This window comes from Stegostoma tigrinum, chromosome 20 (genome assembly GCF_030684315.1).
Source record: "Stegostoma tigrinum isolate sSteTig4 chromosome 20, sSteTig4.hap1, whole genome shotgun sequence".
Taxonomy (NCBI): domain Eukaryota; kingdom Metazoa; phylum Chordata; class Chondrichthyes; order Orectolobiformes; family Stegostomatidae; genus Stegostoma; species Stegostoma tigrinum.
Window position 1 is genome coordinate 24668249 of NC_081373.1, and position 17129 is coordinate 24685377.

Here is a 17129-nt window from a genome sequence, read left to right on the forward strand (position 1 = left end):
AGATTCCACAAAGTATCTATTATATCTAAGGTGCACCACGCTTAAAATAATTTAAGCATTTTCAAATACACTTATAATGAGCGAACCTTCAAATATCAAATTATTGTGTGAAATCTGGAAAGTATTAATAGACAATGTACAAGTTTTCAAGGCGAAAGAATGCAAGAAAGAAGAACAACGTTGTTTTTGCACTTGAATATATAAAGCAATTTTGTCCGAGAGATAAATTTAAAGCATTTTGCTTTTCACGATCCAAATGATGACGTCGTATTAGTTAACAATAAATAGCTAATTAAGAAAAAATGCAACTTTACTCATTCATTGCCTTGCCCTTCAAAATAATAACTTTTTTTGAAAAAAAGCCTGGTTTTACATTTGGTTTTATACATAATTTGCACTCTGTTGCATTCAAAATAGCTCCAAGAACTGAGTCACATAAGCAACTCATCCGATACATGCGAATATATTTCATTTAAATTCCGGAAGCAGAATTTAACTGAATTGATGCAGGACAGTGGAGTGTTGTAATGAGTCTGATCACAGTTCTAAAATGTAAATTCAGAGTGTAGCGTATTTCATACTAAACAGTTAATCAGGTAAAAATCAGTATTGAGCTGGTTAAAACAACTTTACTGGAAAAAAGCCAGTCATGCTGCCTGAAACTGGATTTCCCTTTTTGTTTCTTCTTCACAGAAGAGATTCTTCTGAACGTGGCAACACAAAGGTCACAGTTTCAAGTATTGGATAGAAGGTTGCTACCTTAGCTGACCACCTCTTAACTATACCAACTGGCCTTATCTGAAGCCCATCAGTTGAAATAAAATACAAACGTGCACTGTAGCATATAGTAACTTACCCAGCTGTTTAGATTGAGATGCCAGCAACCAAACTGATGGAGAAAGGAGAGCCCAGAAGCTAGCGTTCCTCCTTTATTGTTCCCTTCTTCCATTCCCAGCAAAATCGCATCCCTCGGGTACATGCTGCTTTATCTTCTGTTGTCTCTTAACCTCTACAACTTTCCCCCCCTTTCTCTGTCTCCTTGGTGCCGACTGCGCTTTGTATCTTTGTGGTTTTGCGAGTGCCCCTTTTTTTTAAAGGAAGTTGCTAAAAAAATGTCTTAAAATATCAAGAGCTTTCCAGTTCTGTGACCTGGTGTTTTTAGAACCATCATTCTCATTCACGGTTGCCGTTAGTAGCATCTTAGTCCTGGTGTAGTCCTATATCTGCTGTACAGCAGATACCAAAATTGAGGACACACTGAAAAGATAACATAGATCACTGCACCAAAATGCTCACTTAGAAATGAGTAAGACCGCACACATGGGTATAACCCCATGCGTACTATTTATTTTCTTTTCAAAGCCTATAACTCTCCTAGGATTACCAAAATGACAATGCTGCAACTCTAAATGGAAAGGTATCAATAAGTGCAGCAGTGAGGAGACAAGCATTGGTTAAGGGAGCATGATCAACAAACTGTAGCATGCAGTCACATCTGTGGGAATGTCAAATCCCTCACGCTGAACTTCTGGGGATCGAGCTGAGAGAATGCTCTTTTTTTGACACAGTGACATTATAATATATAACATACATATATGAACGCATACACTCAAAAATATATGTAAAAAAGACACCTGTGAGGTCTTGCCTCAGTTGCAGCAGGCTTTTTTATTATAACAGTAAATAGGGTGGAGAAAAGGCAAAGCACTAGACCTCACTGCAGCTTCAACTGGCTGACCTCGGCTACACACAATATACAAGAGCAGCTTTTGTATTGCAAGGATTCTTTTTCCGAGTTGCTTTTTGCATACTGCTTCCCGTCGCTAATTGCATCCCCAAACAAAACCCTCTCCATCTCCAAATTGGGGAGCAGCTCATATGTTCCAGTAAATGCCTTTCACAATAGAAGCAAGAGTAATGAAACGCTCCCATTAACTGTGACACCGCCCCCACTCCCAAAACCATGAGTAAAGGTGGCTCACAGCCCATAGTATCCTCCCATCTCCAAAAACCAGTCAACTTATTAAAAACAAACTTTCTACATATCGTTTTAAACTCGTTCAGCAGAATCCACAGAACCTGTCACATACCTTTCCTTACCATCTTTTCTGTCTATTACAAACAGACAAGACATGAAAACAGGGGAAACAAAACAGTATGCAGTTTTTCCCTCTTTATTTAGTGCTCTGCACTAATCTGGCCTTCGCGTGCAAAGTGTCGGCCAGAAATCTTTTAGGCCTTAATACCAAAACAAAACCTTTGAATTCCCTTTATATGGTGCAATACAGGCGCTAACAAAGGCAATGAGGCTACAGTTTGACATGTAAAAAGCCCAACAACGAGGCAGCTAATTACATTCCCTCCCTCTATTCATGGTGGCCACCACACTCCAGCAGCTTCCTTTGTCACACGTGCAATTTCTTAAGTAAACTAGGAGTTTGGTTGCTGATGATGGACAGTTACTAATCATTTAGCACAATGAATGCTAAGTACGGCAGAAAGGATGGGCAACTTCAACGCAGATTTCTTTGGGATTGGAGGATGTGAGAAGAAAAAAGAAGCAGGAGGAAAGCTCGCCACACAGACGACGAAAGGTGAACACTTAAAATACCAGACGCTTTCAGTACACATGTTTACCTTACATCTGCTGAAGGAGGGGGTGGTAGTGGTGGAGGCGATGTGGAGGGGAAGGCAAAAACACACTGTGGGAAAAGGAGACTGCAAATCAAACTTGCCAACTCAGATCAACTTCAGCCATTATAGCAAGGAAAAAGAAAAATTCTGAATACTTGTTACTCAGTAGTTTCTTTTCCCCAGAAAAGTTTGCCTTAAATCTCAATTAAAACAAAACGCACTGTAAAAGTACAATTCATCTAGAAGTCATATTTGTAAACGGAAATGATGCTCTAAGACATTCAACCCTTCATAAAATTTGCTAACTTACCATTTACACCTGCTCAAATTACGATGCTTCACACTGCCTGAATTCAAGCATGCTGCCGTTCCCGTGCTACAGCACAAATCAGCCAGCTCTTCATGATGTGGGCAGATCCACTGGGGGGCAGCACCCTACCTGAGCCACTTACAGCCAAGATGTTGCTGAGATAGGGACACGAAGCATTTACATCCAACTCCAGCTCTCCGGGAAAAGATGCTCAAGTTCAGGTTTATTCAGTGAATTACCTTGCTTCATGGGAAAAAGATAATGAGATGGCAACACTCATTTGATCAGAACCAGTCCCAAATCACTAATAGTTCAGAAAGGAACAAAAGAATAAGAGTCGCTTGCCTTCTTGGCAACATGAAAACCAATTTCAATCTCTTATCATGTTAAATTGGCTCATATTTTGAAGCAAGAGACAAAAAGAAAAGAATTTCCTTTCTCACCCCTCCCTTTCCCAAGATGTAAAGACTAACGTACCATCCATTTTGCCCACGTAACCAGATCAGTTTAAACGGCTTCATCAGGAAAAGTAGAACTATTAAATAATTTTGAAACATCAATTGCAAGTTTTAAAATAATGGCAACTTAGCAAGTTATATGTCCGTGCTCTAATATTTGTCACAGCCAAACATGGCAAGCAGTTCCATAAAGCTTCACTGCCCACTTTTGAAGCCTGCGTTACTAACGCACGCAGAATGACACCACTGAGCGCCTTTAAAGGATACTAGGGGAAAAAAATGACTATTGATCTTCAAATGGTGATAATTGAAAAGATCAAAAGATTAAACAAAATCAAAAAATGCGCTGACTTACCATGTTATGCTTTTTTTGTTCCAACTTGGTTGAAATTTCAGTCAAACAAGCTTCATCGGAGGTGTCAAATTTTTGGCGGACTGTGATCGTATTACTTCCGCAGCCTTGCCTCACAATACTTCAGAACTTTTTACCTAGCTTTGGTTTACTTTGAAAGCTGCAGCTCAGCAAACCAGCACAAATTATCTTGCCACCTTCTACAGCTCTGATGCTTTGGCCGCTAACTTTGGAAGGCCCTTTACTACTGCATCAAAATTAGCATTGTCAAAGCGGTTAATGAATATTAATACTGTATTTGTCATTGGAGCTGGCCTGATGCTGAACTCCGAGCCATCCATCAGGGACAAGATTAAGAACACAATTATTTCTGACTGACAGGGTCCAAATCTGCTAGAATTTTTTTTTGCAATCTAAAAAAATAAGAGACAAAAAAAAACATCTTATGGGTTCCCCCTGGGGACGAACAGTCAGATTAATACACTTTTAATGAAGTGAAGGCTATTAAGTATGAAGAAAAAGCAAACAAGATGTACAAGTCGAACTTACAAATGCAGCAAGGTGGCTGATAAAAATTAAAAGAATACAATATCTTTTTCGACAGCTGTCTGAAATTTTTCTTCAGAGCTTTCTGGGATGAAGAAAGAATCTTTCTTCCCAAATCTGCATCATTTGAATAAGGAATGTACTGTTATAACCCACTTGGGATAATTGTCTCTATCTTATGTCTTAACAACATCAACTCAAAGACAGGATCCTAAATAATTCCTACACAAATATAATAATCAACACTCCCTTAAAAACAATTGACAATCACGATTCCTCTCCCAATTGCATCTGCATAAATCATGTTGCTAAAAATACTTTAAAAAAATGTAAATGTTAAATAGAACTTGTGCAGCTTTTATTATACCATATTGTAAATTTAAAAAAAACTTTATCTCGCAATACAAAAGCACAAGTTATACCATACTTAGAAACAATGCCCTAACCTTTTAATGCTGACAGTTTCTGTGGGAATTTAATCATGAATATCTACAACAAAAGGCAACTTTATTTAACTATGCTTCTACAGTTATCTTTTATTTACAGCTAAATTTCACTAAAATTTCCTGCAAGTAGAGTCATGCAACTTGTTTTGATCTGAAATACAAGAACTATAGACACAGTAAATATCATCCATCGTTACTCTCACTTACTTCCTTTCCACCTCATGCAAGCTTTGTTCTTTGCATTTTGGTAACTTTGGACTTTTTAAAAAATATATCAATTACAGAATACGACCATAACACCCACAATGCGAAACGGTGGAAAAGTTCAGACACAATTTTGAAAAACAAAAGGAAATTTGGAATAAAGTAATTTGAATCACAAACCTAAAAATGCTTCATTTCTCAGCTAACCTTCAAAAATAACACCACTGTGCCAGAAACAGGCAAAGGCAGGATTGGTTTTAGCCCCGCTACAGGACGAATTTTCCTTTCTCAGCAATGTTAAACCTTTTAAAACTTACTTTATTTAGAAGTTGATTTAAAGCTGCGTATGGGGCAGTGGAGGAGGAGGAGGAAAGTAAAAATAAAAGCTGACAGATGCAGCAGTTAATGCCATCTGACCAGTGAAACTAGGGGGTCTGGGTCAAGCGACTATGGCTACCAAGCTAATCTACTGCTCTCACTGACCACCCCACTTGCTGCTCTTAATACCATTAGCAATCCTTAGATGAACATTCTAAATTGGAGTTTTGTCCTCTTATGAACCAGTCTGACCCTGATGTAATAATCCTGGAACTCCATATGCAGATGATAAATCTCCTGAAAACGTTTCTTTCAGCTTTAAGATTCTTTTTCTCTTGCGCGTCTTTTGTCTCACTCAATTCTTTAAGCCCATTCCGACTTGAAATAAATACTACAAGCATGAAAATATGCCCAATATTTTCCCCAATATGCTACGCGTATCAATTAATTTTGAAGTGCACCCTGATACATTTCCAATACATTATTTTTGGGGCTTTCCATCTTGCTTGTCTTTGTGTAAACTGCATCTACATTGTACGGTCTTGAGAACAGGTAAATGAGGAAAACAGAAAATGGAGGATGTTTGTGAGAACTGTCAGATTTGAAGCTTTCTAGCCAAGTGAAGTTAGAGGCTGCTGACTCTGAAGCGGTGGGTGCAGAAACCATTTGCCTGACAGAACATTTACGGCAGACAGCTCCCACTACCTCTACTTACACAGCACGATCACATCAGCCCTAGTATCAAATTAACTCACTGACTTTGAAAGTTATTGATCTGCTATTAAGACACTAGTGAACTTGATGAAATCAGTGCTGTAGGTGCATTGAAGACTTCAAAGTCTCACACAGACACATAAAACAAGTTTCTTTGATCCTTTTTACGATCCGCAGAGAGTTTAAAACCCAATTCTCGATGTGCTGCTTTTCACACTCATCAGGTCTGATATTTTTGCAGTAGACAGCTTGATAAATTTAATAGAGCATATTTTAGCAAACAACTAATTCTAAACCAATATCTTAATTTGCTTAGGCAAACAGCATTATTTATTTAAACGTACCAAATATAAACCAATTTTCGCCTTTATTACTGTCTGTACTGCAGGAATCAGGAATTTTCAGTGCAGAAATGTATGTGGCCCTTGCCACGTCTACATCAGTTTTTTCATCCTTAATAAGATGATTAATTTGTACAGACTTGCTGAAATTCTTATTTGAAAGATTAACCATTAATATTTAAAGCCAAAAATGCCATGAAACACCACAAACAAGTATATGCAGAACTTATTTTATGGATTTATTGAACTGATACACAAGGACAGGATCTGTAGCTATTATTCAGAGATTTTTTTTTAAACAAAAACACAACAGATTTTAAAAAGTAGCCAACTGGTTAAAGAAGCATAACTGGCAGCAGTAGTACTAGGCATGCAACAAAAGATGTTAAGAAGTTCAAGTAAAGAGAAGAAAAGAATTTGAGCAGGAAACTGTGACTTTAAATTAGGGAATGACATTGCAATAAAGAAAACCAAATGAAATACAAACCTCAGAATGATAAAATAATCCAGAGATTAGGCCCTAGGTCATTCATTAGGCACCACAATCATTTCTTCTACAAAGAAGAACGCACAACATGCCAACATAAAAAAAATTTAGCAATTGATAATCAAGATATTTAAATTGGAATTTAAAATATTGTAAACTTTTGTTAAAAGGCAAAAAAGTACTATTTTTAAACAAGGATCTACTACTTTAACCAATTCTCAATTTCATTATTAAATTTTAATTTAACCATGATAGAAAATATTAAACATTCTAGGCTGGTTTGGAGGTAATACTTTAGTTTTAAGGAATGTATTTATTGTAAAATACATTCAGCAAAAGCGACAACTTACATAGGGAAAGTACACATTGTTAATCATGAGAAATAGCATAATACTGTAAACAAAAAAATCATCTGCACAAACCTTTACCATAATTTTACATTTAAATAGAGAAAAGGTTCATGCAAATTTGCTACAAAAAATTCTCCTACGTAGACAGTTCTCACCAAAACACTGTTCGCTAATGAAATCATCTACCATACAATTCAGGAACAAATTAAGTTTTTGTACTAGCTACTGGGGTCCCACTTACAATTCTAATGAAGTCAACACTCCAGTAAGATGTGTTCAGAAAGTTTCCTGGGCCACCAGCACAGAGATCCTTTTCACCAATTAGTGCAAAGAAAAAGAAGGGAAAAAAAAGTGCCCGCACTCAAAGAGCTAGGCCTTACGGCAAATCTGTCATGTCGACTGAATTGATCAACGGCACTGGTATTTCTAATGGCATCTTGTCAAAAAAAGTCAGCCATAGGGAGCCACCTGCGTTACTCTTTGCAGACAGCTAAAGAGCAAGATACCGATCTCAGGCAGCACCTTGTACTAACAATTTGGAAGAGCAGTCTGATTTCTACTGCCGTACAACTTGTCATTCTGCAATCATCACCTGGCTCCTTTTTTCAAGGATTGTTATATGCTGAACACAGCTCCTCTTTCGACAGCCAATTTACTCGATGCTAAGAACATTACAAAATGGTGAAAATTATCCATTTCTAGCAAACCCAATTAAATTTGCATTTCATTATGCTCATGCATTCTCTTGTCAAACCCTAAACAGAGCTTAGACTTTGCAAAATAACATGAGTACAGTTGACATGCAGTCCTGTTTGGCCAAGGAACACTTTTCCAGGTTCAATAACACTGCCCCTGAAATCTCAGAAGTTAGCCAACAAATAACAAAGTGTCTACAAACAATTTTGCTGTAGGCTGCCATTAACATTACAGTGTATGGACAGCCAAACATTCACCAAACACATTATTGGATTCCACAAAAAGAATTCTGAAACAGCTAAATTGCACATAAACATCAGAAGATGGACATAAATTTTGGGGCTATCTAGTTTGTTAAGTGACTCAAAAACACTTGGATTGTAAATCACGTATCGTAACCTTCCTCGTTCTCATCAGTCAAAGAAAGTCTTACGGTCTTTTCTCGCAGCCTGCGGGAATGGCTTTGCCCAGGGACATATACCAATAGAAAAATTTTCATCATGTTAGCATTTCAAATGGCACAAAGTGAAAGGAAGCCCTAACTGATCATAGCCTATGGAATTAATTGGCTATTCTCTGAATAATGTCGCTCATTGCATATCCTTGGGAGACGAGCACTCGCTGAGGCCACATTTTGTGCAACGGCTTCAAAAAAAAGCGCTTAGGGGGTATTGGAGGTCTTAAGACTTTAGCGCATTTCCCCAAAGACCAAGCAAATACAACCAGTGAGCCTTGCCCAACTAATCCATTTGGTAATTAAATGCACAATTCCATTAAACATTCTTTCATCACTTCAAAATTAAACAAACAATAGAATCTGATTGCTTCAAATCTATATGTAGGATCCTATACATCAATGCAATGTGTGCAACTAGAAAACTTCAGTTTTAAGTGATGAGAGGGAGTAATATTTTCGGCTTTTTGCCAATTTTAAAACAAAGAACTCAAGTAGACGCCATGTTGCTACTTGTTTCATTCTGTGGGATTAAAGTTTGAGCTAGCTTTCTTTCGTCAAAGGCTATGCAATGACCCTGCTTGATATGAGTATACTTCTCTTTAAGACACATCTTAATCTAACCTTTTGCAGGACTCTTTGCTTTCAAACTCAAAACAGCATTAAAAATAGGCATTGTTGGTCAGCCCTGGGAGACTGAGCTCCTAGCTTTTGCTGGCCAGGGCAGTAGCCTTCTGGATACACAGCTGCTTATGTACCAAGTAAGCTCTGTACAGCTAAGGAAAGCAAAGTAGGAGAAAATGAAAAGACGAGATTAAGCATCTTCGCAAATGTTCCATCTTTCGTTATCGACTTCAGCCTAGCGTGAGGTGTCAATTTTCAGCTCTAAAGAGAGGACACAAATTCGCAGCGGTCCCATTATGCGGTCTCTTCGCTCATTGTATATTCCGTCAACGAAGTCAATCTTATTAACTTCCGCTCTGGTTCACACATGACATTTTCTTCAATTTTCTTGCCAACATCAAAAACATCAATTAGCAGCTAGAAAATAGGAAGGAACAAATGACAGAGCCCGATAACGTCAACTATTTGAAACAGAGGGTAAATCTATTCTGCAATACTGAATGCATTCATTACCAATTCATTTTCAAAGCAGGCTTCCAAATAGCAATGAAAATTAAATTTATCATCTAGAAATGTCCAGAAATTGTTTGCTTTTTAATCCTATATCTACAGCGCCTTTTCCAAATACAAGATGGTGAAATGTTACCTAGTTTTAGGTTTATACAATGTAACTTAGACAGAAGTTGGTATTACTGTAGATGGGTTCAGCAGTATTCAGAATGCACTGAAAATCATGTAGAAACAGGAAATAAATGGAACATCCAAATTTACACCAATATTTATGCACATTTTTGCCCTACTTTCCAAAATGTAAGTTGTAAGAAAGATTTCTTTATCCATTGAAATGAGTCAAATTAGAAACTTATTTGCTTTTTGCAGCTCACTTTATTTTACTAGATAACTGACATGTAGCTAAAAGTGTATTGTGGCAAACCTTGTTTTACAATACTTAAGTAAAAGCTATTTCTGCTGATGTGCTTGCTTTATGAGAAGGCTTTCATGCTTGTATTACATCTCCGAGGGAGTGAATAAAGCAAATTTAGTGACTGCTGAAGACGACTGCTCGGAATTAATGTGAACAGAAAAGAGCAGCTACACCAAATAAACAGATCACTTTCCTCTGGCCATTGATTTCTTGATCTTTTGACATTATTTACGAGCTTCCTATTCTCTTTCCTGTCTTTCTTCCAATGTCACAGAGGAAAAATGTCTAAACAGCTGATGGCAGGATTATCAATTAGCTGTCAAGATGCTGCTTTCCAGTACTGAACAATACCTGCCATAATACACAGAGAATCTGTAATATAGTGAGGCACATATAATACTGTGCTTTCTGTGTATAGACTCTCATAGTGAAAAGTCTTGAATGGAACTTGTGTCCGATCATTTCTACAAATATATTGATTTATTGGGTTGTAACTGAATACATATTGCAAATTATAATTAAGAATTTATATTTAATATCAGATAACACCGACTTGCAAACTTCACATTTTTCCTATCAAATTATGGGGTGGCAGATAGGGTGAGTAGTACCTGCTACATAACCCCTGTAAACACATTCTACTGAAATTGCAATCATTTTCTTTTGGAGCACTCCAAGACCTAACCTTAGTGCCTCTACTTATTCTGTTTCTAAAGTGGGGGTAACGTGGCCGGGGAAAGAAAGATCGAAATATCCAGAATCAGTGATTAAGTTGGCACTAGTACTGTAATGAGGATGGATATATTCACTTAAAAACTAATATTTACACAAAAATGTATTTTGCTTTTAAAGATTGTTGCAAGTTGTGAAACTAAGAATTTGAGAATTATAATTTACTAAGCATGTTGCTAGATCAGTAATCATTTCAGTTTAATTAAATTATTTTAAAAGCAAGACCGACTGAAAATACTACTATCACCTGTGTTAACAAGTTACATAATGTTGTCCAATCTTTATAAATCAAATTTCAGTTGTAAATGTATAGAAAATTACATGGTACAAATAGAGACCACAACTACACAAATAATTACACTCTTAGGGCTCAAAAAGAATAATGTAAATGATCTGCATCTGAATTGGCATCTTTAAGTGCTTATGTAAAATACAGTGCATGTAAAACAATTTCAGTGTCTTTTTTAAACCAACTATCATGTTACTTTCAGTTTGCGAGGGAATTTGACATCAGAATTCCTAATACTTCCAGCCTCTTTAAGAGATAAAACACAGAACTTGGTAACTGCAAGGTGTTGAAATAAATACTGCTCCAGTAGCTAAAACTGGATGATATTTGGAGGTTCTGACATTTAAAAAAAAAGCACTGCTGGGTAATTTGGTCAATGTTTTATAACCATCTTAATGTTCTGTGACACCTAAAATTTTTTTTAGCAGGTTTCAGAAACAGTGCTTAAAGGAGCTACAAATAATTTAAGTAATGATTCAGAACATCCTGGACAATAAACAGTCAGAATATATTTGGGGACAGGGTGGGAAGCAAAGGCAAGCAGTGGTAAAGAAAGAATCTTCAAAGATCTTTCAAAGCTTTAATATGTAGCTGTATTTGCTAAAAAAAAATTCCCCAACTGCAGTATCTTACAGCTCACCCACTACTGCATGGAATTCTAAAATATTACTAATGAACCATGCTGTGCAGTATTAATCTCCAAAATTTATGCTTTAATATGACTTTTTTTATAAATTCAATGTTTGTCTAACAATTACATTTCTTTAAAAAACACTATTCACGAATTATTATTGGTACCACAGAAGTCAAAATTCAATATTCTATAAAGCGTTATTGGTATTTTTCCTGACAATTTACATCCTTATTTGGAATAACAAGTTCAAATATTTTTACTGTTGTGTCAATAGCAAAATGTTCATTGACCCAAAGCAACAAACAGTAACCACAAGCTGCTGATTACCGGCATTTGCGGTTGTGGTTCTGCACCATGCTCTGTCCTTGAAACTGATGCCGCACACGAATCCATTAGGCGAGAGCGTTGGTGCTCTTGATCTATTATTTACAAAGAAAACCCTCCCCTTGCTTAAGTGGCCCCTATACTTCAGCCTTCATTACATGATAATTTTTATTCTAGTAAAAAAAATCCTCCGTTTAATCAGGCTGATAGCACCTACATGGTGTCCAGTCTTGCTGCTTGTGGTTTAAAAAAAACCCCTAGCATTCCCACAATGTTTGGGATTGTCATTCGGAGCACTGCTATAATTTAATATCTAAAACTTAAGCCTGATTTATTAGCAGAGACCCTGTGCCATTTAGCCTTTTTGAAACAAAATTGAACAATTTGCTTCCTATCATCCATAACTCTAGGTATTTCTTTGGCTACTGCAGTATTTATAACTCATTCTCAGATAATGCAACCATTTTACATACTGTTTTCATTGACACTTGTGATCTCTACAAAGATAATTTTTAAGGAAACTGATAGTATCCAAACCATTAATTAAATCCTATTTATAAGAAACACCGAGTGGAATACCTTTTTACCAGTGGAAAACGCATTTAAGTGGTATTTTATGCTTCATTAAGTGCTTACATTTCAAACTTGCAGGACAATTTAAATACACAGGCAACTACTAATTGTTCTTAATCACAATCCCTTCTCACTAAATCATACTTGTAAACTATACATCTTATAAGGTACAAGGTCAAAAACACAGACTGATCTCTCCTCCACTATTGTCTCCTTCACCTTCCAAAACAATTTCTAAAATATAAACCCGATAGCAATTAGTAAAAATTCTATGAATTTGTGCAGTTATGTTATTTGTTATGCAGGAAACAAAAGCAATACAATTTTTAAAAAGTTTACTTGATGATTTATGTATACCACAATAATGTTGATCTAAGTATAAGCAAAAATACTACAACTTGGATTACTTGGAACACAATATTTCAAGTACAAAAAGGAAAAAAAATGCCACATAAAAGAAGAGTCACCAACCATCCCTCAAAATAAACTATTTAACTTGCAATGTAAGGTTTGACAGAAATCCATCTTATCTTTTAGCTATGGAACATCAGAGTTGATACTCACCATAAACATTGGCAATTTTAAAAAAAAATGCATAAGTAGCATTCATCAGTTTAAAGCAACTTTGATAGGCAGTAGCAATTCCATGCAATTCAGCGTCCAGGCATTTGATATTTTGACAATGTGGAGGTATACTCATCGTGATATCATTGGCAAACACCAATGAAAAGTGGTCAAAAGTAACCAGGCTTTCAAAATTTGGTATGAAGTGACATAATTTATTCAGACAGCCTGGAAATACTGAGAGTTTAATTCTCCATTTAGTAGTCCTGAAGTACTGAACAATTTAGGGTATTGCAGCATTGTGTTAATTATCATATCATATCGTATCTGTAACAACTCAAATGACTTACTTTTTCCCCCCCTCCTAAAGTATCTAACCATTTCTTTTCCCAAAAAAAAGTGCTTATGGATTCCATTTACTCATCATGATTTGTAGGCCATTCCATGATATTATAGTCCACTGCACATATTTTCTAAAATTTTGCAAATTAATTTTTTTGTCGATACTGAATGCTTTTAGTTAGGACTCAATGGTAAGTGGAAACAGTTCACCAATATTGCAGAAACGACCACATAATTTTAAAACGGCTCCGGACCTTCTCTAATTTGATCTGTTCCAGACAAAAAAAAAGTGCCCCAGTTTTTCTAGTGAAAACACAGTATGAAGCTGGAGGAACACATCAGGCCAGGCAGCATCAGAGTAGTAGGAAAGCAGATGTCTCGAGTCAGGAACCATTTCTGAAGAAAGGTCTGGACCTTAAACATCAACTTTCCTGCTCCTCTGATGCTGCCTGGCCTGCTGTGTTCTTCCAGCTCCATACGGCGTTGTCTCTGACTCCAGAATTGGCATTTCTTACTGTTTCTGACCAATTTTTGTAGTCTTTCCTTACAACTAAAACTTTTCACTTTGATATTATTTTCATTGCGTGTTCTGGGTCCTCTCCATGATCTTGACATTCCCATAGTGCACATGGAACTGGAAAAACAAAAACCCATCAAGCACTCGTGATTGGGATTGAGCATTCCTAAATCAGTTATAAACTGCAACCTTCTGATTTATTGGCCCTCACCATCTCACAACAAACTGGCATTATCCCAATCCTCTGACAAGGTCCACCAACCACAAGGGAATTTTAAAAAAAGGAGAGAAGTGAACCAATACTGTACTTATAATCCAAAGGCCAAAAATCCAGGAGCACAGAATTCCAGTACTTTGCTCTCTTCTTGATATGTGAATCCAGGAACGTAAAGACTGACAATCAATTTGACCACTGGGGACATTATAGTAAGCCCAGTACTGTCCCTATCAGCTATGTCTTAACACAAACATCCTAAATAAGCTACGATATTTTCAATTGGCAGAATCTGAACAATTTTTATCTTTTGTATCTCGTACCACTGAAACCATTTGAGAACCAGCCTGGCTAACCAAAGATCATACTCAAAAGCTTATTTTTCAATGTTTGATCAGACGACTGGTGGAACTAGATTTAATGTTATGATTAATTGTGGAGTTTTTTTAAATTGTTTCACCAAAATCCTGTAAAATCTTGTTCAGTTTTATTTCAAATGTGGTTGTTAAGTTGTCTTTCAAATATAAAAATCAAATTTGTACTATTTAAGGGAAGTATGGTAAAAATGTTGTTCACTTCATTTCTGCGTTAACAAGTATAACATCATGTACAACATAACTTTTTAGCAGATGTATTTGCTGTAGTATTAAATACAGTTCATGCAATGGTTTCCCCAACCAAACAAATAAATGTCTATTTTTAGCATTTAATGGAACAGAAACTAAGTACACCAGCTAATATACTGTACTTTTAAATAGCAAGACAGCATGTTGTAGTCATTATGCAGAAGTGTAAAAATGAAATGGAGGCCACTATTTCTTCTTTAAAAAATTGAATAAGGTTTAAATTCTTCTTACAGAGACTTCAAGTCACAAAATGAAACCAAAGTATGCAGAAAGAAATATTTAACAGTGGTGAAAGAATGACCGAGTATATATATTAGAGATCATAGAAATAACATTTGCCAAAACTGTGAAATGAAAAAGATAGAAGCATTGGAAATATGTAAGTGATCAATCAGCAGTGAAAGTTAAGCCTGAGTTAATATTGCCAATAACAAGGTTGAAGTCACAATGCTAACTTTGCCATTCTCTTTTGGATACTGAATGACCTAGTGTGCCTTTTCAGTACCTTTTCACCGGCTGGAACAAATATTAATGAGCCGATAACAACAAATGAGGTGATCAAAGATGAGGCTTTCTGCTGAAAACAACACTTGCTTCTAACCCAGGTGAAAAACTTACTTGGTCAATAGAAATGTTTATTCACTCACTTCAAATACTGATCCCTCTTCATAGCTTTTTTTAAAAACTGATGGTTTAACTCTGTCCTAAACAATATTTGTACTTTACCAGCACACCACTTCTTGCCATGTACTGTGAAAGTATTTACGATTTATGAACATTAAAGTCTTTATATCTAGAGAACAGACTTTTACCATTTGCTGGTTAATGCAATCAAAGCAGACAAATTGTCAGGATCACTATCCGCTTGGAGTTAATCAACCATTCAGCCTAGTCTGTTCATTCTGTAATATTTTATGGAATGCAACACTGCGCACTTAATACCTCGCTGCAGTTATATCGCAATTGTCAGCTTGATGATGCCCAAAGGGTGCAATTATCTTCAATTGCAGCAAGTTTTTTTATGGAATTTTAGTTGACCATGTCACATAAGAAATTGGAATATACAACCATTTCCACCCATTTCACAAATGGTGTAAACGTTTTTGAGGCTTATAATCGCAAAGCAATGTCAGATACTTGATAAACACAAGCAAAAATTCAACAGTGGACCAAATTAATATACTTTGGTATAAATCTCAGCACAGAAAAAGACAATTATAACATACTGCTTTCTAAAACTGAAAAAATTTAAACAGGACCATACTATATTGGAACTGAGATTACGTCTAACCAATTAAAAGTAGTGAATAATTGTTTTGGCACTTGCCAGTAAATCATAAAATGCATTGCCAGGGTGTCCTTTAATTGCCACTTCTAACGCACTGAACCAATTACTGTTTCAGCAGTAACTGATTATGTAACACTTAGGAGACAGTGAACGTTGCAAAGTTGGTGGGGGAGGGGGTTGTTAGTGGAGAGAAGGTGGGAGAGAGACAGAACTCAAGTCTGCAATTTCTTAACAATCGAAATTCTTTTTTTTATTGTCGACAGAGAAGTCAACTCTCCCAAATCAGTGTTAGAATGCTACTGGGATTTAATAATCACTGCTAGATCTTCTCTACAGGTTCAAGCATCTGAGGAGATAATTCAAGTAAGTCAGCCGCAGCTTCAAGAATTTCACATCATATTTTTCTATGAGCCAACTGATCTGGAATCAATTGGTTTGCTCAGAGTTAACTGACGATTTGTGATGAATGGATAATCTACATTTACAGAATGAGAAAACCTCCACTCTTTCAGTAAATTCAATTTGAACCTATAATTGCAGTGTTCACTCTCTCGTGTCATGAAACACTCCCTCCCCCCACCATATACAATATGGATAATTGACACTGTAATCCAACGTTTAGCTACCTTCACATGTAGTGAATCTTTCTCCATGCATTGTCATCCCATAAGATATCCTATAGATCAGGTTTAGTTGTCTGGAAGAAACAAAACTACAGAAGCAAGAGTGGACCACATCAGAAATTGTTTCCAGGTCCCTTCTATGAAGTTATCCAAAAGCGAAATGGAATGTTAGTTTTATTTCAATGGGAGTACAATTCAAACATGATGCTTTGGTCACAGTGCATCTAAAGAAAATAATAACAGAAGTTGCTGGAGAAACTCAGCAAGTCTGGAAGCACCAGAGGAGAGAAAAACATAGAATCTGACGCGACTCTTCTTCAGAACAATCTTTTCAAGCCCTGCATTCAGTTTTAAACATCAGACCTCAAAGATATTACAGCCTTTACTATCCAGAATTAAGCCTAAAAGGGTTAAGCTTTTCTATGAGTTAGCTCATAGAAGAATATGATGTGAAATTCTTGAAGCTACGGCTGACTTACTTGAATTACTTGAATTATCTCCTCAGACGCTTGAACCTGTAGAGAAGATTTAGCAGTGATTATTA

The 17129-nt window shown here is 36.4% G+C and overlaps 1 protein-coding gene across 34 annotated transcripts in view; it reads right to left on the bottom strand.

Moving 5' to 3' along the window:
• The window catches only part of tcf7l2 (transcription factor 7 like 2), a 180518-nt gene that overhangs the window by 50283 nt on the left and 113106 nt on the right, over window positions 1-17129 (bottom strand). The window contains exon 1 of one of the 34 annotated variants that reach the window (XM_048550656.2): window positions 857-1288. The exons of 32 other annotated variants lie outside the window; for them this stretch is intronic. In XM_048550656.2, the coding sequence (XP_048406613.1) occupies window positions 857-979 (123 nt within the window). In that variant the 5' untranslated portion in view covers window positions 980-1288. Of the gene's footprint in view, window positions 1-856; window positions 1289-17129 lie in introns of those variants that run through there. One more of the 34 variants, XM_048550657.2, reaches the window with a different exon arrangement.